Raw genomic sequence first — 23,744 nt, 5'->3', positions numbered from 1 at the left:
TGGATTCTTGAGTCCTGCGGACAGAAGCTTCACGCCAGGGTCCTGCAGGTCATTGTTACTCAGGTCCAGCTCTCTCAAGCTAGAAGACTGGGAGCTGAGAACTAAGGACAGAGTTTTACAGCTTCTCTCTGTAAACTTACAAAAGCTCAGACTGAATAGAAAATGACAAGAAAAAGAAAAAGAAAGAAGAAATTAAGTTTCAGTCAGTACCAGCACATTTGAATCACCAGGACTAAACAGGATCTCTAAACACTTACAGTGCTTTCCTAGTTACTTTGACCACTGGCAGCAGCCTCAGAAGAGCCTCCTCTGAAGCAGAGTATTTCCTTAGGTCAAAAACATCCAGACCTTCTGATGACAGTAAGATGAAGACCAGAGCTGACCACTGAGCAGGAGACAGTTTTTGTTTTGAAAGACTTCCTGAACTCAAAGACGTTTGGATCTCCTTCCATAGAGAACAATCATTAATTTCATTCAGACAGTGGAACAGATTAATGCTTCTTTCTGCAGACAGATTCTCACTGAGCTTCTTCTTGATGTACTGGACTGTTTCCTGACTGTTCAGTGAGCTATTTCCTGTCTGTGTCAGTAGATCCTGTAGAAGAATCTGATTGGTATGAAGTGAAAGACCCAAGAGGAAGCGAAGGAACAAATCCAGGTGTGCATGTGGACTCTGTAAGGCCTTATCCACAGCACTCTGGTGGAGATTTTTCCTTTTAGGTTTATTTTGCAAAAGTTTAGACCACCAGGATGTTTGCTGTTTTTCTAGCAGGTTGACTCCAGAGTTGATGAAGGTCAGATGGACATATAGAGCAGCTAGAAACTCCTGAACACTCAAATGGATGAAGCAGAACATCTTGTCCTGGTATAGCCCTCTCTCCTCTTTAAAGATCTGTGTGAACACTCCTGAGTACACCAAGGCTGCTCTGACATCGATGCCACACTCTGTCAGGTCTGATTCATAGAAGATCAGGTTTCCTTTCTGCAGCTGATCAAAAGCCAGTTTTCCCAGAGACTCGATCATTTTCCTACTCTCTGGACTCCAATGTGGATCTGTCTCAGCTCCTCCATCATACTTGACTTTCTTCACTTTGGCCTGAACCACCAGGAAGTGGATGCACATCTCAGTCAGGGTTTTGGGCAGCTCTCCCCCCTCTCTGGTTTTCAGTACATCCTCAAGCACTGTAGCAGTGATCCAGCAGAAGACTGGAATGTGGCACATGATGTGGAGGCTTCGTGATGTCTTGATGTGGGAGAAGATCTTGGTTACCTGGTTCTTATCACTGAATCTCTTCTTGAAGTACTCCTCCTTTTGTGGGTCAGTGAATCCATTGAGCTCTGTCACCATGCCAACATACTCAGGAGGGATCTGATTGACTGCTGCAGGTCGTGTGGTTATCCAGAGGCGAGCAGAAGGAAGCAATTTCCCCCTGATGAGGTTTATCAGCAGCACATCCACTGAGGTGGACTCTGTAACATCAGTCAGAATTGTAGTTTTGTGGAAGTCAAGAGTAAGTCGACACTCATCCAGACCATCAAAGATGAATACAACCTGGAAGTCTTCAAAACTGCAGATTCCTGCTTGTTTGGTTTCAGGAAACAAGTGATGAATAAGTTCTACCAAGCTGAACTTTTTCTCTTTCAGCACATTCAGCTCTCTGAAAGTGAATGGAAACATGAACTGGATGTCCTGGTTGGCTTTGTCTTCAGCCCAGTCCAGAGTGAACTTCTGTGTTAGGACTGTTTTCCCAATGCCAGCCACTCCCTTTGTCAGCACTGTTCTGATTGGTTTATCTTTAACAGATGAGGCTTTAAAGATATCTTCTTGTCTGATTGTTGTTTCTGGTCTGTCTGGTTTCCTGGATGCTGTTTCAATCTGTCTGACCTCATGTTCATCACTGACCCCTGCAGTCCCTCCCTCTGTGATGTAGGGCTCTATGTAGATCTGATTCAGAAGGGTTGGGTTTCCTGCTTTAGCGATTCCTCCAAACACAAACTGGATCTTCTTCTTCAGGTTAGGCTGACACTTTAGAAGAAACTCTGAGTAAAATAACAACACATATTTAGATAATATGAAGCTTATGTGTAAGTTCATTAAGTGTTATGTCCCAGGTCATGATTTTGTGTGTTGTCTTTGGTCGTCACACCCAGTGTTGGGAAGGTTACTTTTAAAATGTATTCCAGTACAGATTACAGAATACATGCTCCAAAGTGTATTTTGTAACGTATTCCGTTACGTTACTCAATGAGAGTAAAGCAGAGCTTCCCAAAGTGTGGGGTCCGCCCCCTAGGGGGGGCACAGAGCCATTGAAGGGGGAACACGGTATGAAAAGGAAAAAAAAACAACAACGCTTGGACACTGCTAGCACGGGGCGCCCACACAAACGCAAAGCAGGAGATGAAGCATAGCTGAATATGTTTCCAAACCAACTTCATTCTAAGTCAAAGACTAGAAAATATGGTGAAGCATGTCGTTCCCTTTGGCTTCACCTGCACAAGTGCCAGGGTAGGTCTCCCCTGCATAATTGGTTTTCCCTTCATCTGGAGCAGCGCTGGGCTGTTTAAATCAGGGACAAACAGTATCCCACCTTCTTGATTTTTAGTTCCCAAACACTTGTTGTAATGACAAACTACTGCTGACATTTTGGAGATGTTAGTTCTTTATACAGTAAAGTTATAGTGGGATACAAATAATATCAGGCTGATCCTGCCACGATTTGTTCCCCCTGTCTAAATCACGGACAAACAGTATCCTACAGTTGTTTATGTCTTTGAACCCATTTTGCACTGAGAGGCATTTTTTGAAAAATGTATTGATAGCAATGTTGAATATTATTACACAGGGAAAAAAACAACTACACGTAAAATAAACAGGTGTCATAATCATAATTTGTTTGGGCTTCCACTGGCGTGGAATTACCAAAAATAGAGAGGGCGTAGACTAATATATGAAACAGCAAAAGACCGCTGTGTAATCCATTTATTTTAACAAAGTAGCTGTATTCTGAATACCACCTTTTTAAAGGTGTAATGGTGTTAACTGTGACGGAATACAGTTAGTCATATTTTGTATTTTAAATACGTAACGGCAGTACATGTATTCCGTTTCTTCCCAACACTGGTCACACCTGAGGGTGGCGTTGTTCGTTTTCTTTGCTGTTTGTGCTTATGTAAGTTCCAGGTAGACACTGACCATTAGTTGAAGGTAAGGTAAGTTAGTTCCATTTCAGATTCTAGAGCCTTTTTTTGTTATCTTGGTCATGCCCACCCTGACGCTTGCTTCTTACGGAGCCACTCCTTTGTTGCCCGGGCGGTGTGTTTTGGATCATTGTCATGTTGGAAGACCCAGCCTCGTTTCATCTTCAAAGTTCTCACTGATGGAAGGAGGTTTTGGCTCAAAATCTCACGATACATGGCCCCATTCATTCTGTCCTTAACACGGATCAGTCGTCCTGTCCCCTTGGCAGAAAAACAGCCCCATAGCATGATGTTTCCACCCCCATGCTTCACAGTAGGTATGGTGTTCTTGGGATGCAACTCCGTATTCTTCTTCCTCCAAACACGACGAGTTCAGTTTATACCAAAAAGTTCTACTTTGGTTTCATCTGACCACATGACATTCTCCCAATCCTCTGCTGTATCATCCATGTGCTCTCTGGCAAACTTCAGACGGGCCTGGACATGCACTGGCTTCAGCAGCGGAACACGTCTGGCACTGCGGGATTTGATTCCCTGCCGTTGTAGTGTGTTACTGATGGTGACCTTTGTTACTTTGGTCCCAGCTCTCTGCAGGTCATTCACCAGGTCCCCCCGTGTGGTTCTGGGATCTTTGCTCACCGTTCTCATGATCATTTTGACCCCACGGGATGAGATCTTGCGTGGAGCCCCACATCGAGGGAGATTATCAGTGGTCTTTTATGTCTTCCATTTTCTGATGATTGCTCCCACAGTTGATTTTTTCACACCAAGCTGCTTGCCTATTGTAGATTCACTCTTCCCAGTCTGGTGCATGTGTACAATACTTTTCCTGGTGTCCTTCGAAAGCTCTTTGGTCTTGGCCATGGCGGAGTTTGGAGTCTGACTGTTTGAGGCTGTGGACAGGTGTCTTTTATACAGATGATGAGTTCAAACAGGTGCCATTCATACAGGTAACGAGTGGGGGACAGAAAAGCTTCTTACAGAAGATGTTACAGGTCTGTGAGAGCCAGAGATTTTCCTTGTTTGAGGTGACCAAATACTTATTTTCCACACTAATTTACGAATAAATTCTTTACAAATCCTACCATGTGAATTCATGGATTTTTTTTTCACATTCTGTCTCTCACAGTTGAAGTGTACCTCTGGTGCAAATTACTGACCTCTGTCATCATTTTAAGTGGGGGAACTTGCACAATCAGTGGCTGACTAAATACTTTTTTGCCCCACTGTAGATCCAGAGAGCAGATTCCTAATTGTCAAACTATCTATACTTAACCAAAAGCTATGTATCGTAAGTATATATGGTCCAAATGTTGATGACCCCTCATTCTTTCACGGTTTTTTTAGTACACTCTCCGAACACCTAGATTGCACAATTGTTCTTGGGGGAGACCTCAACCTGGGACTAAATGAAGAAATGGATAGGCTCAATACAGCAGGAACTCAGCGTAATTGGCAGTCCACAAATATAATCAAACAGTATATGAGCGACTTTGGTCTTTGTGATGCATGGCGCTCCCTTCACCCCAACAGTAAGGAATATTCTTTCTTCTCACATGTTCATCACTCTTACTCTCGTCTGGATTATTGTCTGGTCAGCAGCTCACTGCTGAGTAACATTTCAGACACTGAGATTCATCCTATAGCTGTCAGCAATCATGCTCCTGTATCTTTAACACTAATACAGAAGAATAATACTACACCAAGTAAAAACTGGAGATTTAATACATCACTACTTAAAGATGAAGAGTTTATCAAATACTTTAAAAAAGAATGGACTTTATATTTAGGCTTTAATGACATTCCTGGAACAGCATCAGCACGGAAAGCCGTGATTAGAGGTAAAATATTCTCTTTCTCATCACATAAGAAGAAAGAAGAAAACAAAAATATTCAGGAAATAGAAAAAAACATCAAATTCTTAGAAAAAGCCTATGTGTCACACCAAGATCAAGAAATATTAAACAAAATACGTAAGACAAAACTAGAATTAAATGAAATTATTAATAAAAAGACTAAATTCTTAGTACAAAGACTTTGCGTGCAAAATTATGAACACGGTAACAAATCCGGAAAATTTCTTGCTAACCAGTTAAAAATCAATAAAGAAAAAACAACTATATGTGCTGTTAAAGATTTATCTGGGAATATAATATATGATCTTAAGAAAATAAACAAATTTTTTAGTGATTTCTATGAAACTTTATATACACAACAAATAAACCCATCTAAAAATGAAATTGATCAATTTCTCGACAACATAACTCTTCCAAAATTATTAGACACCCAAGGAATGGCACTGGATTCGCCACTAACGCCAGGTGAACTCCAGGAAGCTCTGATAAGTATGCCCAATAATAAGGCTCCAGGTGCAGACGGTTTTCCAACAGATTTTTATAAAGAATTCTGGACGATTCTGGCACCAGTTTTTCACAGGATGTTGCAGGAAATCAAAGAAAATGGTAGACTACCACCAAATATGAACTCTGCAAATATCAGTCTCTTACTAAAACCAGGGAAAGACCATGTATTTCCCTCAAGCTATCGTCCAATATCCCTTATTAATCTAGACCTTAAAATAATCTGCAAAGCTCTCTCAAAAAGATTAGAGAAAATAACCCCCTTTTAATTCATCCTGACCAAACTGGTTTCATAAAAGGTAGGCACTCATCAACAAATACACGTAGATTACTTAATTTAATAGACTACTCATGCAGTAAAAACATTGAAACCATAATATTTTCTTTAGATGCGGAAAAAGCATTTGACAGAGTTAACTGGAAATTTCTATTTGCAACTTTACACAAATTTGGTTTTGGATCCTCTTTCATAAACTGGTTAAAAATATTATATAACTCCCCAACAGCTTGTGTCAGAACAAATGACCAAACATCCTCCAGCTTCTCTCTCCTGAGGGGCACCAGACAGGGATGCCCACTCTCCCCTTCACTGTTTGCAATTTTTATTGAGCCACTAGCAGCAGCAATTAGACAGGCTACAACAATTAAGGGCATAAAATGTAAGAATGTAGAACATAAAATCAGCCTTTATGTGGATGATGTGTTACTTTTTCTCCAAAATTCACAAACCAATCTCTCTGGGGTAATTGCATTGATAAATTCTTTCTCAAGTGTCTCAGATTATTCAATTAACTGGTCAAAATCTACAGTTCTTCTGATTAATTGCTCCTTCCATAATTCTTCTCCTTCCCCACTGCAATCTGGAAATATAAAATATTTAGGTATTAATGTCTCTCCTAAGCTTTCAGAATTAACTACATTAAACCACATCCCACTTTTAAAGACAGTAGAAGGCGATCTGGCTAGATGGAAATCTTTACCCATTACACAAAAACAACAAGCATGCTACTAACTTTAGCCAAGTCATTTAGACAGCTGTTAGCTCATGATTCTCCTTATGCTGCTGAGAATATAGCCCAGAAGAAGCGGATAGTATAGCTTTTATTTTGGAAAGAGACATTTCTCTGTAATAAACTCTCTTTTCCAAAGATGAGTGATTCCTCAATCAGATACAGGGCTTGCAATATCGCTAGCCCGACGTCCTGGGGCTAGCGATTTTTTCAGTCGGGCTACCAAAATCTATCTCTTCCCTGCCCGTCGGGCTATTGTAGGAAGGAAAAATATATGTCAATGCTTTTGCATTCTTTCAGAAATGTAGCTGGGTAATTATGTCATTGGCATCGGTGAGCCACTGTCAATATGTGACATATTGAAATCGCGTTTGAATTTGCGCTTGTTTTTTTGCTTTCACTTTGCAATCGTGCGAACTGTGTATAGAGAGCGACAGCACTGATCTGTGAGTGATGATAATTTGTGCACCAATTCCTCTGACATCGTCTTATTAATCGTTAGCTTACTATGCAAACATGACAAGTGAAATCTCCTGCAGCAAGCTTAAACATGTGAGAGGTTGATCGCTGTGCCCAGGAGATATTTTATTTTGTATTCTTATGACCACAGTTATAATCAGAATTATCATTGATTAATCATTTACCATTGTTGAATCAGTTGACAGAATAATCTTTGAATCACATCTATGTTACTCTGAGCAAATATTAATGCACACAGATTATCAGTACTCTAGTCAGTCCATTGCTGTTCTGTATTATTCTTTCTATTTGCTTAAGCAGTTAACCGCTCGGACCGGTGGGTCCTGTTGGACCCAGGCCTGTGTACAGGCAGTTCGGCACGTACTCAGGCCTGTAACAACATGCACACCCTTATGTAAGACACGCACGTTCACACACACACTGAGTAAAATAGGAGGGTTGTCTGAGGACAGTTTTTCTGATAGATATACTTTCACAAAATGCACAATATAATACACACTTGTTTTTCTCTAAAAGTAGCAGTTGATGTCCATATAAGGAGAACTTTTTGAGAGGTGGGGAATTGTTATCATTTCCAGTAAAGATCTAACTGTGATGTCATCATGGCAATATAAGGATGCGGGACGGTCCATTCGCGGAAGGATTGTATTGCAAATTGTCTTCCCACACTGACTGCGCAAAGTGTGTAAAATAAAGATCACTATTTTTGACACCTACCCCGGACTCAGCCTGCTTTCTTCTCTTACCCAAATCGAATGAACTTTAACATCGCGCAGAGAATCGCTGAGCTTATGTGAGTGCATGTGTAAAAGCAGCAGGATATATATTTCAGTTCTGCTGAGCCAAATAAGACAGGTCAGGGTGAAGAAGTGACAGCCAAAGAAAAGCTTACCGCAAAACGGAGAAGTTATGACAAATCAGACTATAAGGCAAAAAGAAAGTGCAGCTTTATGGTTTCATGGACAAAATCATTTCTGTGGCTGCAATATGACGAGCTAAATAACCAGGGCTGCACATAAGTGGTCCGCAGGTGCGCATTCGCTGTCAAAATAAAAAACACGCACAAGGGTTAGGGTTAAATTTAAAAACTGTACTTTTGAGTTAAAATATATATTTATAATTTTAATAAATGACAAATTAAAAAGGCATGAACATTTTTTTGTATCGAAAAAATATCGAACCGTGACACCAAAGTATCGAACCGAACCGAACCGTGAATTTTGTGTATCGTTGCACCCCTAACCCCCATGTATCAGCTTAAAAACACTACAAAAGACCAAGGATAAAGGAGGATTAGATCTGCCTAACTTTAATCACTATTTTTTAGCCAACAGGCTTCAGTTCATCTCTAGATGGTTTAAACACACCCTCTTAGACAAACCTTGGATAGATGTAGAACAGGCACTATGTAATAACCTAGAAATTTCAGACCTACCATTTATCAGCTCAAACATTAAACGACATGAATGCTTTAAAAGCATCAACATCAGCTCTTCTCTGACAGCATGGTGGGAGTTTCTAAAAATGACAGAGTCTTCATTAATCCCATGCAAACGTACACCTATCTGGAACAATCCGGACATATTACAAAACAATAATATGATAAACTTTCCAGATTGGAGTTGCAAATGAATTAAATACTTGGAACATATATTGGAAGGAACAGACTTTATTTCACTTGACAGACTAGTTACACAATATGGGATCAACAAGAAACGATTTTTGGAATATCAACAAATTAAATCCTTAGTAAAAAAGAAATTTAATCCCAGTGAAGCTGAATTACAAACACGACCAAGTGTGGTACAATTTTTTAGTCTAAACCCCCCCCCCCCCCCCCCCCCCCAAATTATTGTCTAAAATATACAGAACACTTTCTAAAATAGATGAATCAATATCCCTTCCTATTGCAAAATGGGAAGCAGATTTATCGATCAGCTTAGACCAAAACCTTTGGTCTCAGATATGCTTAAAAACCTTTCAATGGATCAGAAATCCCAGTTTGCAATTAATACAATACAAAATATTACATAGAGTGCACTATACTGGTCATAGGATGTTCAAGATGGGCTATATGCCTTCCAACAACTGCTCACACTGCACAGCAAATACACCGGACAATTACATCCAAGCTCTTTGGTTCTGTCCACCAGTTCAGAAGTTTTGGCGTGAGATATGTGAAGACTTATCAAAGTGTCTGAAATGTAAGATTCCAGCCTCCCCTTTAGTATGCTTGCTGGGCAACTTGGATGAGGTCACTGCAGAAATAAACACAGCCCACATTGTTTTTACGGCCCTATGCATTGCCAAGAAAATGGTCCTCATTAACTGGAAAAATAAAAATAATCTTAATTCTAACCAATATAAAAACCATCTAATAGATCACATTAGTCTTGATACAGCCTCTGCCATCACATTTGATCAATCCCTTTGGGCTCCTTTGATCGGCTTCATCACCTAGTGGGGGTGGGGGGTCATGGTTTGGTCCTGCCTTCGCTATTGTGGTTGATATGGGGGTAGGGAAGGCCTCAGGGCGTCTGGGGAGTCCCTAGGAATGTTTTCCCTGGAGGGCCTAACCCGGGGGATGTGGCCATGACCTGGTTAGGGGCTCTGGTGGCTCTTAGATGGTGTTTTCCTTGTGGCTACGTACAGCGGAGATGGGGGAGGGTTTGTGCTGGCGGATGTTGGTTACTGGCCTGGTAGTCTGGCTGCCCATGGGTGGGTCCGGGATGGGCGTGGAGGCTTGGGGGTCTGGGGGTGCTCCGCCCCCAGTCTGGGGTGCTGGCTGGGCCTTGGGGGCTTGGATCCTGGCTGTTGTGTTGCCAGAGCTGTGGGTAGGTGGGTGCAGGGGGGCTCAGCCCCAGTGCAGGGGACCTCTGGTGCATCGGCCCAACTAGGGGGCTCTCTAACTGGTGGGGAGGTTGATATATCATTGCAGGTGGTCTCCTCTCTACAGGAGCTCACTCTGCAGGTGGGGGAGAGATATAGGAGAGGTAGAGAATGAACTCAACCTGGGTGTCTATTGTCTTGTGTAGTTTGGGAGATGATTGGATGATGGGGTGGGTGCAGTTTTCTCTGGGGTGGAGTCGGGTGGGCTGCCCCGGACTCTGTGGGGCTGGGCGGTACTGCTGCTGCGGGCCCCGGTCTGGATGGGCCTGGGCCCCCTTGCCCTGGTGGGTTCCAGAGTGTGGGGGTTCCTACTGGGGTCAGCGGGGGAGCTGGCCCCAGGGAGGGGCACACTTGCCCCTCCCTTTCTTCCCTCCCCATCCTCAGCTGCCTCCCTATTCCCACTCTACCACACCCACCCACACACACAGGACTTGGGGTGCAGGTATGTCACCAGGGTGCAGGGAAGGCACTGTCCCCTCTGTCCCCTTCTGGCCGCCTGTGCCTCAATTTTATTCTGCAACCTAGACATCCACATTACTCACACTCTCACATAACACATACATATAGGGCCTTGGGGGTGGGCACGTTTTACAACATCCAGAGGATGGTCGGTGTTTTCCAACCCACCTCTGGCGCTGGTGCCCTACCCTCAATTTTAAATGCATATAGACACTAAGGGTTTTCAGGAGGAGCCGTGCTCTCCTGTGTTTTAAATGTACTTTAGAACAGCACACAGCAACACTACATATGAGCGGGCGTAGGGAGGTTTGGGGTCTTCACTCACCCCGGTTCTGTTAGCCGTCAGGGCTGGGGGGCTGGGAGGAGGTGCTGGCCGTCAGATTGGGGTCTGGGATGCGGGGCCTCCCTGCTACTGCAGATAAGGAGGTGGTCCGCTTGCCTCCACCCCAGAGAGAAGGGTTACATCTCCTGGGTCTAGGTGCGGCTTGCCCCTCTGGGGGCGGGGTTACCCGGACCTGGGATATAGAGTATGTTTGGGGAGTGTGACTGTCTGTGCAGTGTCTATTTGTGTCTGTCTACACGTTGGGTGAGTGCCGAGTATTTGGTTGTGTATATGGGGGTGGGAATGCACGTTTGTGTCCGCGTGCGCCTGTTCGTCTGTGTCTATATGTCAGGTGGGGTCTTAGACTCAACCTCTCTGGGTACATCTCAGGCCCTCCAAAGTACGGAGGCCTATCTCCCCTCACCACACTCCCTGCCGGTGGCTGATGCCCTCAGACGTTGGTGTGTTGGTGGTTCTTGTCGACTGGGGCTGGGCACTCATGTATGTACCGGCTCACTCCTAGTGGCCGATTGGCGGGGCCTGGCGCCTGTGGCCCGGCTGGGCCCCTTCCGGGGGGTGGGGTGCCCTCAGGCCTCTGGGCCTGAAGCTCGGTCCTCTCTGGCACAGCTGGCTGCCGGCAGAGCCCGCGGGCACGCCACTGCAACCCCCTCTGGCCTCTGCTCCGTAGCTGCTGGGTGACCTCTCGTTTGGGGCGCTACTCAGCTCTTCCCAGGAGGGTGGCACGGTTCCCCCCCTTTTTGGTGGTCCTCCTCGGGTCCTCGTACTCTGGGGCCTCTGGATGTCTGGGGCCTGGATCTCCTCCATACCTGCTTCATGCCCTGGGGGACGGGGCTATGGCTCCCCACACTCCCTAGCAGATCGTTACATGGAGAAACCTTTGGAATACAAGCATGCTGATCCACACAGGTGTACACACGGGTGTTCACAGACGCGGACTACACCTTTCTTGGCTGCTGCCTCAAAGCACATTGTGCGCTGTCTATCTTGAGTGCTGCACAATAGCGTTTAATATTTAGTATCTTCTGTTATCTACTGCTAGCTAGTTTATTGTGATGGTGCTGTATTTATTATGTTGCTCTTTTTTTGTTTGCTTTCTCTTCTGTTTTTTTTTCTCCATACAGGTGATCCAGGTGTTTTGTTTGTTTTTCTTTCTTTCTTCTCCCCTTTCTCACCGTCTCTTCTCCCCTCTGTTTTTCTTTCTCTCCCTCTCTTTCTTTCATTCTTTCTCCCTGTCCTATCCCCAAGTCATGTCTGTCCCGTTTGTAGCAACCGAAAATAAAATAAATACATAATTATAATAAAGGTCAATCAAATATGGCAAGGCCATGATGATCCACTTGGTAAAATAAATCCGCTTGGCATCTTTCTTGGCCTTAAGACAACAATTCTGATGGCTAAAGCTCCAAACGGGACACACAAAAAAAAAAAAAAAAAAAAAAAAAAAAAAATCAAATTACAGCATTTACATTTATGTTACACTACTTTTAATTGACTGCTTTAGCCCACTTACAATGAAAATTTAAAAAAAAAAAACTTGTTCATGACCTGTGTATGTAAACACTATTGGAAGTAAAAATAACTTGAACTCGAATTTTGAAAACACAACTTACTGTTCTTTTTTAAAAAATAAAAAAAATAAAGCTCTGACTTGCATTATGAGTATGAGTCCGTGTTCTGGGAGAGAGTCCTGTAACTCTCTGTCTGCAAAATACAGTATATAATGACCAATGTTGGGCAATTAATTACATAGTTACTACTTCAAACAAAGTAACTGAGTTTTGCAAACAACAAAGTTTTTTGCAGCTATTTACCTAAAAATGCAGCCAAGGCGGTTTTTCTAAATAAACATTTCAAACTATTTACAGAACAATCAGGTTTTCTGCATCAAATTTAATGCCACACAAATTATTTGTGCCTCTCCAAAAAGTAATTTCTGTCGACTATGAGATAAAAGAGAACATCACAAGCCTGATACCTGTAGGTCTGACAACAGGAGATATATCACTCCTGTTAACACCTGTAACATTCAGCAGTCGCCTCATTGTTTTGACACACACAACAAAACTATTAACTACACTACACACTAACTACACAAGACAACACACTCATTTTAGACTCCAAACACGCTAAATGTCGCGAATCTCACACATCTTAAAACGCCGCTGTCACTCCTAAAACTTCCCTCCTTGCTAAAAAACTAAATGCCATGTTGCCATATAATTTTTTGATTGGTTGACATGGTACATTTTTCCACCAATAGGAAAGGGTGGGGGGTTTTTTGGTTTTGTTTTTGCTCACAGGTAGAGAGTGCTTTCGAGTGCTGATGTGGCTTCACTCCACATCAGCCACGCCGCTTTGCTAGCTAAAACACCGGTGTCTGCCCATAAGGACGCTGTCATAGCCTGTCATTGACGTTGATTAGCTGCGTATATATAAATGTGAATCGCATCATTGGTTGGAGTAGCCAGTCACCGGTCACTTACTGACTCACACTGCAAAACAGAATGATTTTTAACGTATTTATTTTAATTTCAACTCAGGTTAGATTTTTTTTTGTGCACAACGCAGATTTTCTGTGCGATTGTGCACACGCGCAGCTTAGGGGGAACATTGGTGCTCATGATGGTGCCATATCGTCTGGCAGTCTTTAAAACAATTTCCCTCAGATAAATAAATTATCCCGAGGGATCAATCAATCTCAACATCATCGAGTGTATCTGGGATTCATGAAGACACAGAAGGATGTGAGGAAACCTACATCCACAGAAGATCTGTGGCTAGTTCTCCAAGATGTTTCAAAAACTGTGTGCAAGTATACCTAGAAGAAGGCAAAGGTGGTCATACCAAATATTGTTTTTATTTAGATTTCTCTTTTGTTCATTCACTGCATTTTGTTGATTGATGAATATAAAGGATTAACACTTGGAACGCCCACTCCAGGTCAGGGACAAGTTGCTACCTTAAGAGGAGGAGTTTAAGTATCTTGGGGTTTTGTTAATGTGACAGGAGCACAAGATTAAGAGATGGATTGCAGTATCTGCATCATTGCAGATGCTGCTCCAGTCTATGGTAGTATAGAAAGAGCTAAGCGTAAAAGTGAAACTGTTGATTTTCTGGTTTATCTACGTACGTAACCTCACCTATGGTAACGACCTGTGGCTAGTGATCGAGAGAATTCAGTTTTATTTTTATATTGCCAAATCACAACAATCACCTTAGACAACAAACCCGAAGGCTCTGCCTCCCATTTTCTTTTAACCCTCTAAAGCGTAACCTGTCACTGCTGTCAGGTGCAGCATTTCAGTGACATTAGGGTCATTACGGTAATCCTAGGTTGCAGCAGCCCCACAAAGATGAAGTTTGGTTAAGAGAAGACCGTGAGTGTTTAATGGAGCTCTATGGAAAACAGACATTTCATTTGGCTTCTTTTTTCTGTGTTATTTACCAAGATTTGAATGTGGCGTCATGCCTGGGATTACCGTAACAATCATAATATTACTGAAAAAGCACAGAGCGGATGCTTTCAGGAACCGTTGGACTCTTAGTTGGTATAAGAGTTACTCTAAAGTTTGAAGAGATAGTATGACCTAAAACCGACACGAGCGTCCACACTCCCATTAGTTTTAATGGGTTTAATACTCTAGGAACAACAAGTAAGCCAGCTGTCTTTGGGATCAACTTAAGGCTTTTCAGAAACTTTTAGACAGCCTGATAATAATGAATTACAATACTCCAGCCTCGTAGTAATAAATGCATGAACCAGTTTTCTGAGCATGAGAATAAGATTATGGATACAAGCGGCCGAAATTGGTTTCCTCTGAGGGTGTTTGATGGTCCTTTGGGAGGAACTCAGAGTAGAGCCACTACTGGTCCTTGGTTGGGGTGGTTCAGGCCTCTAACTAGGATGCCTCCTGGACTTCCCCCTAGGTGAGGTGTTTTGGGCCACAGAGAGGAGAATCTGGAGGAGAGTGAGGACACATGGGAGAGGTGGCTGGCTGTTGTTCCACTAGATAAACTTAAGGAAGTCACCGTAACAAGGGAAGTATGAGCTTCTCAGTGTATGCTGGTGCATTTTCATTGTTATGTAAAAGAGACCCGTTTTATTTTTATCTATGAAGCTAGCTAGCAGAAATCAGTTCTTTAAATTAGGTTAGATGCAAATGTTCCATGACCGGGTGGGTGAGCTTGTTCATGTGTGTCCCACACTGGTGTCCTGATGTTTATTATTCAGTTCTAATTCTCTGATGTTTGTTACTCCAAGTATATGACAAGTATTTGGTTCTATTATGTGAACATAGACTGATGTGGACAAGATGGAGGTCTGAACGTGGAGGCCACTTTATTTACTGTTGCCATGTTAGTTTGTGAAACGGAGCATGCCCATGTCTTTGCAGGTAAATGTGTATCAGATACCCTGCAGAAAGATTTCGTCAATGCTCAGCGTTGTGACTGTTTTTTGCCCCACAACATCCTGTGATCCTTTCAAATTGTAAGCATGTTTATTGTAGCCTGCTTATTGTAAATCTTTAACAGCGCTGATTATTCAAATGGTGTTACCCATGTTTAAAAAAGTGTCAACAACATTTGTTGACACTCTGGATTGACAGTTGTAGTGATTTAGGGCTATGCACATAATAAAGATCTGTTTATGTTTAGATATTAAAGAGGTGTTTTTAGCCTGATGCTCCAGTTTCTATGCTGAAAGCCTGAAAGGTAATATAAGTGATACCTCCGTATATCTACACAGTGTTATTAATGACGTAGTGCACAAGCTGTAATTAAAGAAAAGAGGCCAAATACCAGACTCTTATTAACGGAGACTTCACAAACATGCACTCTGACCTCGTCACTTCCTTTCTGGTTTTAATGAAAGCAGATGTTCAGCTGCTTGTAAACAGCAACTGGCTGTGTGTGTGTAGTGAAAGTCCAATAATTGGAATTATCACTTCAGATGGAGGTTTGTATATGTGTCTTGAATTGTATGTGCCATTGTATGTGTCTTAATGATGGCGCATAATACTCTCCTTTTTCTACAGACCCTTTCAAGTCTGTCACATGTGCTAAGGGTGAACTTGCCCTAATCCATGAGAAACACAGGGTGCCAGTGGTGGATCTACCAAATCTGGTATTCTATGGAAAATCCCAATAAGGCCCCACAAACCCACTAGAGGAAGCCTGGCCCTCAGGACGCCCTCATGAATCTTTTGGCCAGAAAGATTCACACCATTGGAGGAGTTGGACTACCTGTGCAACCTCTGTAGGGTTCAGGTATCGCCTAATTCATTTCAGTTCAGTACCCTTAGGCCCCCTCCTCGATTCAGAGATAGTCTTTCCCTTTTCATGTAAATGGCCTCCTTGATTCCCCGCTCAAACCAGCAGAGAATGTGTACATTCTCACATCATTGGAAAATGACTGGCCTGGTAGGTGTAAGACACCATGTTACAATGCTGTGATTGCAGCCATTCCCCAACTCTGTTAATGGTACTCATGGCCATTGATCAATGATCAGTGGTCCAGATACGTTTCTCCTTCCTCTCACTGACCTTTATTCTTCTTGATCTTCTTCATTATTATTCTTGTCACCCTCACAGCATCTTTGGAAGCATACGTGTGGAACATCAATTCCACTGTTCCCATTATGTCTGCTTTCTCCAGACGGATCTTTTTTCTGGCCTGGAAACTAGCTACAGGCACATTCTGCAGGATCCACTGGAAATATCGTAGATCCTCCTCATCCAATTCCCGCAACATGTGCAGCAGCTGCTCCTCTACAGGTTTTTCCATCTCTGTAAAAAGTCAGAGGGCATTTTCAGCTGAAGGACGAGACTCAGGGCATCACATTAAACCACTTTATAGCTCATTAAAGAAACATTGTCTGTTCTGACTATTCTGGATGGATTCATTCTTTAAAATAACCTGAAGCTATATGTAAAGTCTGTGTCATGAATTCCCCTCGTTTAACATCGCTGTGTACCACAGGAGGAGTATCTGTGATCAGGAAACAGTAACAGACCTAGAACGACTGAAGGCAGCTTCTTGTTCTTGGTGAGCCTCCTCTGACTTCCTGTGCCCTTATTTAAACAGAGTGGAGAGGTTTTAATCTCCAAATGTGCTCCTAACCTTGAGAGCTGAATCCTGGTTAGAGTCCAGCTGAATGTTCTACAAGAAACCCAAAGTGTAACCTCGGGTTGTGCAACGTGTGGCTGACGCTGCAGTACGTACACCTGGGCAGCTTCTCCTCAGATCCCCTGACCTCCCGTGGCTTTTATTCAACATTAAATACAACAATGGTTCAAGTTTAGGCCAAGCTAACCTCTGCTTAAGCATGAAGCTGAAGTTCTAAACCTGCAGTTCCTCTAGCATTCAGCAGAGGCAGCATTGAATCAGACCTCAGAGACTCCCGTGCTAAACATATTTACAGCCTGATACCAAAATAATTTGCCCCATAACAGCTGCACGAGGGGAGAATGTTTTTACACATCCACTGTTTCTATTATCAGGGGCATGGCCTCTTTGACTGACAGGTAGTGTACCTTAAAATGTTCATATTTCCAGCATTTCTTCAAGACTTTAAAGTGGCCTTTTTGCCCCACCTGTATGGGTCCGTAGTGATGGTGACACAGCGAGAGATCCAACCTGAGAGCTGGCTCATGATGTCGTGGGTTGGGAATGTGGAGGGCTCTACTGTGTTGTCAGTTCACTTCCTGCCTTTGCCCTCACATGCTGTATAAAGTGCTTTGAGAGCTCCGGGAGTAGAAAAGTGTGATATTTGCCTTCGGGGCCCAAAGAGATGGACAGCAGAGTTGCACATTGTGAAAAAAAATAAGACTCGCCACATTGACACCACCCTTGGAGTCGTGGGGACCTTTGTTACACCCACTAATCAGCTGGGCATTCCTGATGGTGTCAGGAGGTGTGTGACTGTGCGGATGGAGGAATTTTGGACTTGATGAAGGAACCGTTTTCTCCCTGGAGTAAAGGTAAGGCCTTCACTCTGCCGTCTCGTCTGTAAGTGAACTTCAGACTCTCAGCTTTAATAAAGTTTTGCACCAACTGTTCAGAAATTTTTATTTTTTTATTTTTTACACTCAGTTCTCTACTTTTACAGGCTCTAAAGTAACTGGACAGACAACACGTTTTAAATATAAACACTTTAATGTAAAGTTTTCAATACTTGGATGAAAATCCTCTGCACTCAGTGAGTTCCTGAGGACCACATGCTGTGTTTCAGCTGCTGCTGGTTTGAGGCTCTTTGCTCCTGTTTGGATTTAATCAGTGAAAAGCTGCTCCGCTGGCCTGAGATCAGCTCACTGACTTTATGAAAATCTCATTTCTTGGGCTGCTGCTACAGTTTGCTTTGCTCACCATCATCTGCTCTGTGGAGCTCAGTGTGAGAGAGTACAGCTCTGTACCCCGCTCTGTACCCCGCTCTGTACCGGCCAGCTCTGTTCTGGGATGCACCCTGGACCCAGTGCAGGTGGTTGGAGACAGAAGGACTCTGGCCAAAATAACATCTCTGATGGACAGAGTCTCCCACCCCATGCATGTAAATGTTGCTGAACTGCAGAGCTCCTTCGGTGACAGACTGCTGCATCCTAGATTACAGGTGTCGAACTCCAGGCTTCGAAGGCCGTTGTCCTGCACGTTTTAGATGTGTCCTTAATCCAACACAGCTGATTCAAATGGCTAAATTACAGGACAGCACAGGCTCACTGCTGGATCATTTGATTCAGGTGTGTTGAAACAGGATAATATCTAAAACCTGCAGGACACCGGCCCTCGAGGCCTGGAGTTCGACACCCCTGTCCTAGATGCATGAAGGAGCGTTTCCGCAGGTCCTTTCTCCCTGCAGCTGCCAGACTGTACAATCAAAACTGCTCCCAACAATCATAGATGTTTACATCTGCACTGTAACTGCAATAATTTAATCAACCGATTCGCACTACAACCTGGTTTGCCTCTTATCTGTAGTTAATTTGATTTAATTTACAGTACTCTGTTTATAGTAACCATTGTCCTTGATGTAAATATGAAAGAAAAATTGTGTATGTTTCTGTTCTGTGTACTGTTTGTTGTATATGTGTCTTTCTGGCTGCTGTTACAAACAAATTTCCTCTTGTGGGACAATTAAAGGATTATTCTATTCTATACTTCATACTGCTGAGACGCCAAAGCCCACGCCATAACATCCCCTCCCCCGTGTCAGATACACACAGTATTTTTCCCCCAGTAAGCAGGGTGTGGGTAACCCTGTTGTCATTGTAACCCTTCCAGTGTTTGTGAAGCAAGAATCTGCTGTGCATGTCTGAGTTCACAGTTTTCACCCTGCACGCACACTTTATGCCTAATCTGCTCCCTGATTGGCATCTGCTTTTAAGTCCTGAGCAGCACCTCCATCTCTCTGACGGTCACCAGCTACATCCAGCTGACCCTCCACAGAGTCACAGGACTCCACCCCCTCACCGCAAGCCGACCAGTGGTACTGAAGCAGGAAATGCATGTGTGTTCCTGCCCCAGTCGGTAGGATTAATGCAGCTAATCACGCAGCGGTGGCAGTTCGTTTCAGACGCACTTCAAACACAAACCGAGATTTTAACCTGTAACATTCCACCTTTGAGATGATGTAACAGGTACGCTGTGGTACGGCATAACAACACCCCCACTCGCCCAGCACCACCCAACAGCTGGATCTTTATTTAACTCAGTCGTGCGTACAAAGCGTGCACGTACCGTTATCTTCGACTCCTGCTGAGGTTATCCAGGTGAGATTATATTCACATTTCTATGGAGACCAACAGTGAACTCCAGGTGCTCGAAAACGACCTGAAAACACGACTGAGCTCAGTCTGCAGGCACATCTGGACTTCATCTGGCTCCGCCCGCCCTTTATGCCCCCCTGAACATCACGTGGGCTAAAAACCACAAGGCGGGCTTCCTGTGGTTACAGGAAGTGAGCTGTGACCTAGATGTCATGACACACCTGGACGTACAGGTCAGAGCTGTGGCTGCGCTGTCACATAGATGTGCATGACATGCGTTGCTCTAACCAGGATGTGAACATTTCCATCTCAGTTAAAGAAAAATGTTCACTCTGACCATGAACTGGCTATGAATCCTGACCCGCCCACCAGCCTCCATCAGCGCCAACACCCGTTTGAAACACTCCCAGGGTTTCCTGTTTCCACAGGACTGGACTTACTCTTAGGGTTTTCAGCAGCTTTTATTTTGGAAACCAGCAGGAAACAAAGGCTCCTTTAAATCGAGACACAGGCCTGTCATGTGATCTCAGCTTACAGTGAGACAGGGGTGTGGCCCCTCTAGGTTCCTCTAGCTCCACAGAGACGCCACACAGGAAGTTGAGCTGCGTTCAAGGTGTTTAATGAGACACAGGTGAACCAGCTGACCGCTCACACGTACAAAACTAATGAAAATATCTACATTCACAAACACTGAACTGTCCACAAGCCCCGCCCTCTCTGCCAGGCTCCAGGGGTCAGGCTAGGCTCTTTCAAAAATAAAACAGCAGTACAGTTCCTATGTCTTCCCAGGATGCTTTGCAGCTGTCAAGTCTGTTGATCCGGAGCAGTGACAAACTGCTGACCCTGCTGTTGACAGGATGTCAGGAAACCCTGTGCATAGAAAGAGGTCATCATCATCAGAGCAACCTGTGACATCAGCATCCAGTAATCAGTAGCAGGGCTCTCAAAATTTCAAAATCCCTGGTAGCCCTTCAGGCAGGGACTCTTCAGTTTTTGGTAGCCCAAAATAAATTTAAGTAGCCCGAATAAAAAAGAGAGCAATTTTTTGATTGATGTTTTGTTTCCTTTACAATATTATACATTAAAGTATAATATTGTAAAGGAAACAAAACATTAATCAAAAAATTGTTGAAAAACAAATTACAACATTGTATAAAAATTACAATCATCAACTCAAATACTTGGTTCTAATTGAACAGAAATTTCTATGAACTTGTAAGAACTGTGTAGGACATGAATCCGTCTGTGTCAGATCCTGAATTTGAAATTTCCACTGAAGTCACGGGTAAGAGACAAGTGGAACCAAGATCTAGGCCATTTGCTTTTTGAAGTTTGCAAAGACTGCTAAATTTTGCCAGTGGTAGTTCCCTCTTAGTACGCTGTTCTAAACAGATTTTTCAGGTTTATTTTTAGTATGTTATTTGCAATTGGTGTTTGTTCTGGGAAAGATATTGCAGACTGAGCAATGCATTTCTTGCATTTCTCATGGGTTCTAATGGGGGCCTTTCTTAAAATGACTGGTCCCAGTAACAAAGGCACTTGTCGACTCAGAAATCGAGAGAAAACCAACAACACACCCGGCAGAACATTATGTTATTTACACGGGTGCACATAAGTGGTCCGCATGTGCGCATTCACTGTCAAAATAAAAGATGCGCACCAGATAAGAAGTTGAAACGCGCGTTTGCGTCCATATAAAAAGCACTGTTTTTGTCCGCTAGAGTGGGATTTTCACGGCACATTCCGCACCACATCTCTGTGCGTTCATCATTTGTTTGAAGCCAGCTCACCTCCTGCAACCACTTTTCTGAGAATACGCGCTTCTTTTGTTGTTCGGACTCCTTCTGACATTTGTTTGGAGGTGGAGGAACACCAAAGTAATTGCTTAAGGGAGCTTCTTCGACATCTTTAAGAGTTCTAAACAAATGTCTGTCCTCCTCCAGAAAATCTTATGTATGCAAACACGCGTTGCAACTTCATATCTTGTGCGCGTTTTTTTTTTATTTTGACAGCGAATGCGCACCTGCGGACCACTTATGTGCAGCCCTGGTTATATAGCTCGTCATATTGCAGCCACAAAAATTATTTTGTCCATGAAACCATAAAGCTGCACTTTCTTTTCGCCTTATAGTCTGATTTGTCATAACTTTTCCATTTTGTGGTAAGCTTTTCTTTGGCTGTCACTTCTTCACCCTGACCTGTCTTATTTGGCTCAGCAGAACTAAAATATATATCCTGCTGCTTTTACACACACACACACACACACACACACACACACACACACACACACACACACACACAACGGTCAGCGATTCTCTGCGCGATCAACCTCTCACATGTTTAAGCTTGCGGCGGGAGATTTACCTTGTCATGTTTGCATAGTGCGCAAATTATCATCACTCACCAATCAGTACTGTCGCTCTCTATACACAGTTCGCGAGATTGCAAAGTGAAAGCAAAAAACAAGCGCAAATTCAAACGCGATTTCAATATGTCACATATTGACAGTGGCTCATCGATGCCAATGACATAATTACCCAGCTACATTTCCGAAAGAATGCAAAAGCATTGACATATATTTTTCCTTCCTACAATAGCCCGACGGGCAGGGAAGAGATAGATTTTGGTAACCCGACTGGAAAAATTGCTAGCCCCGGGACGTCGGGCTAGCGATTTTGCAAGCCCTGAGTAGCCAATGAGATCGCACGTACCTGCGCGGCTACAGTTTGAGCTCGTTGGCGATCTTGGAAGCAACGTTCTTGAAGGCGATGGACGTTCCTGAAATCCGTTTGAAGCGGACGCCGTTGAGTGAGAGGCGGGGCAGCTTGCACACCTCCATCTCCCATTGGACAAGACTGTCGGCGTGGCCATCTCCATGGACACAGAGCAACAGAAAGTGCTCGGGCTGCTCGTAGTCGCAGTTGTTGGCATCAAGGACTTTCCTGATCTCGCGCATCATGTCTAGTGGCTCCATAGAGGATGTGGTCTTCATGCTCCACGTGAACCTCAGCGAGCGAGGCTTGGCATCCTTCAGCAGAGGAGCAGCGGGGGACGCAGGCTCCTCTTTCTGCTCCGACGACATGTTACGGCTGCAGATGGACAGAAGAGTATCAGCTGACAAACATGCTGCTCTCTGATTGGAAAGTCTCTGTGTTTACCGTCAACACTCCAAACCAATCACAATAAAGAGATGATGACATCATCTGACTCACCTGGAGCCCTCAGCTCTGCCATTCCTCTCAAGCTCTGAGATCCCTCTGACAGCAAGGACACAGGAAGCAAGAGCAAAAGGGTGACATGGATGCAGCAGGAAAGGAAGAAGGAAAGGCAGAAGGAAGCAAGGGAGGAAGAAAGCAGAGTTGGTTGTAGCAGAAGAAGAAAACACTGGAGGGTCTGGTGCTGGTCGTTACAGCGCCCCCTGTCAGCTGCCCGGTAAACCTCCCATGATGCCTCGCTGTTACATACCTGCGTGTGAATTTGGAGGTGAGCTTGGAGAAGAGGTTGGTGGAGCCTCTGGCCCGTGATTGGGCAAGTGGTGCAGCGTCATGTGACAAGGTGGGGGAAGCAGGGGGGCCATTGTAGGTGGCAGTGCGTCTCTCTCGGAGCTGACCACCGTGAAATGTGCTGCGACTTGCTGTCCCCCGAGGGAAATGAAGCCTGTCGGGAGGAGTTGTTCCGCTGCTGACGCTGTGAGTGGAAGCTCCACCCCCTGATCGCTGGGGGGGCGTGGTCACTGCGCTGCGTGGAGGATGGCAAAAGTTAGATACAAAGCGTATGGATCAGCAGGCATGACTCACCTGGCGACTGTACCTGCCGTCTCTGCCGTTATGGACCGCAGCATGGCGTTCCGCAGAGCTGCACACGTACGTGTTCCTTCTCGTCATGCTGGAGGACCCGCCCTGTGACACACAGCCAATGAAAAGTGTGAAGACCATAGACAATAATCAACCAATAACTGAGACGCAGTAGGTGGAAATGAGCTTTGAAAAGCACAACACAAGCTCATCTGCAAGCTGCAGTGTCACTTACAGGGGGTGTAGCTAAGCTCTTCTTCCTCTCTGGGATATCGGCCACATTGGGGTTGTTGGCGCTCCCCAGCAGAGGACTTCCTGTTTCCACAGGACTGGACTTCGTGTTCTGACTTCTGCCCTCCAGCTTCACCTCACACTCTGCTGACGTGGTGGCCTGACTCCTGGTGGGAGGAGCCATGACAGAACACACTGAGGAGGAGAGGAAGAAGGAGGT

At 44.1% G+C, this 23,744-nt stretch overlaps 4 protein-coding genes across 8 annotated transcripts in view; 2 read left to right on the top strand and 2 right to left on the bottom strand.

Annotated features, from left to right (window-relative positions):
• LOC309690025 (uncharacterized protein) overlaps positions 1–23,744 on the top strand; it is a 228,990-nt gene that overhangs the window by 169,762 nt on the left and 35,484 nt on the right. The window lies entirely within an intron of this gene.
• The window catches only part of LOC309690018 (uncharacterized protein), a 43,603-nt gene that overhangs the window by 14,376 nt on the left and 5,483 nt on the right, over positions 1–23,744 (top strand). The window lies entirely within an intron of this gene.
• On the bottom strand, positions 55–19,988 carry LOC309690020 (NLR family CARD domain-containing protein 3-like). Its single transcript, XM_082506844.1, has 3 exons — positions 19,471–19,988; positions 16,284–16,526; positions 55–2,040 (listed from the first exon to the last, which is right to left on the bottom strand). The coding sequence occupies exons 2-3, from the start codon at positions 16,522–16,524 to the stop codon at positions 254–256; spliced, it is 2,028 nt and encodes a 675-aa protein (XP_082362970.1). The 5' UTR covers positions 16,525–16,526; positions 19,471–19,988; the 3' UTR covers positions 55–253.
• LOC309690019 (MAP/microtubule affinity-regulating kinase 3-like) overlaps positions 5,410–23,744 on the bottom strand; it is a 29,769-nt gene continuing 11,434 nt past the window's right edge. For 2 of the 5 annotated variants that reach the window (XM_082506839.1, XM_082506842.1), the window contains 6 exons: positions 23,529–23,719; positions 23,310–23,398; positions 22,965–23,237; positions 22,712–22,756; positions 22,211–22,588; positions 20,103–20,369 (listed from right to left, as the gene is read on the bottom strand). In XM_082506839.1, the coding sequence (XP_082362965.1) occupies positions 22,219–22,588; positions 22,712–22,756; positions 22,965–23,237; positions 23,310–23,398; positions 23,529–23,719 (968 nt within the window). In that variant the 3' untranslated portion in view covers positions 20,103–20,369; positions 22,211–22,218. Of the gene's footprint in view, positions 6,419–20,102; positions 20,370–22,210; positions 22,589–22,711; positions 22,757–22,964; positions 23,238–23,309; positions 23,399–23,528; positions 23,720–23,744 lie in introns of those variants that run through there. The other 3 variants (XM_082506841.1, XM_082506843.1, XM_082506840.1) reach the window with 2 other exon arrangements.

The sequence above is a fragment of the Aulonocara stuartgranti genome (genome assembly GCF_965226115.1).
Source record: "Aulonocara stuartgranti genome assembly, chromosome: 15".
Taxonomy (NCBI): domain Eukaryota; kingdom Metazoa; phylum Chordata; class Actinopteri; order Cichliformes; family Cichlidae; genus Aulonocara; species Aulonocara stuartgranti.
The sequence above is the reverse complement of the archived record's forward strand: the minus strand, read 5'-3'. Positions and strand labels throughout refer to the sequence as shown.

What these genes read in the sequence shown, in the direction of transcription:
- LOC309690020 (XM_082506844.1), bottom strand. Translation starts at nt 16,524, where the DNA reads ATGGAAAAACCTGTAGAGGAGCAGCTGCTGCACATGTTGCGGGAATTG. An exon ending in GAAGATCAAGAAGAATAAAG is followed by an intron (nt 2,041 to 16,283) that starts GTCAGTGAGAGG and finishes TATTTTACTCAG; the next exon opens with AGTTTCTTCTAAAGTGTCAG.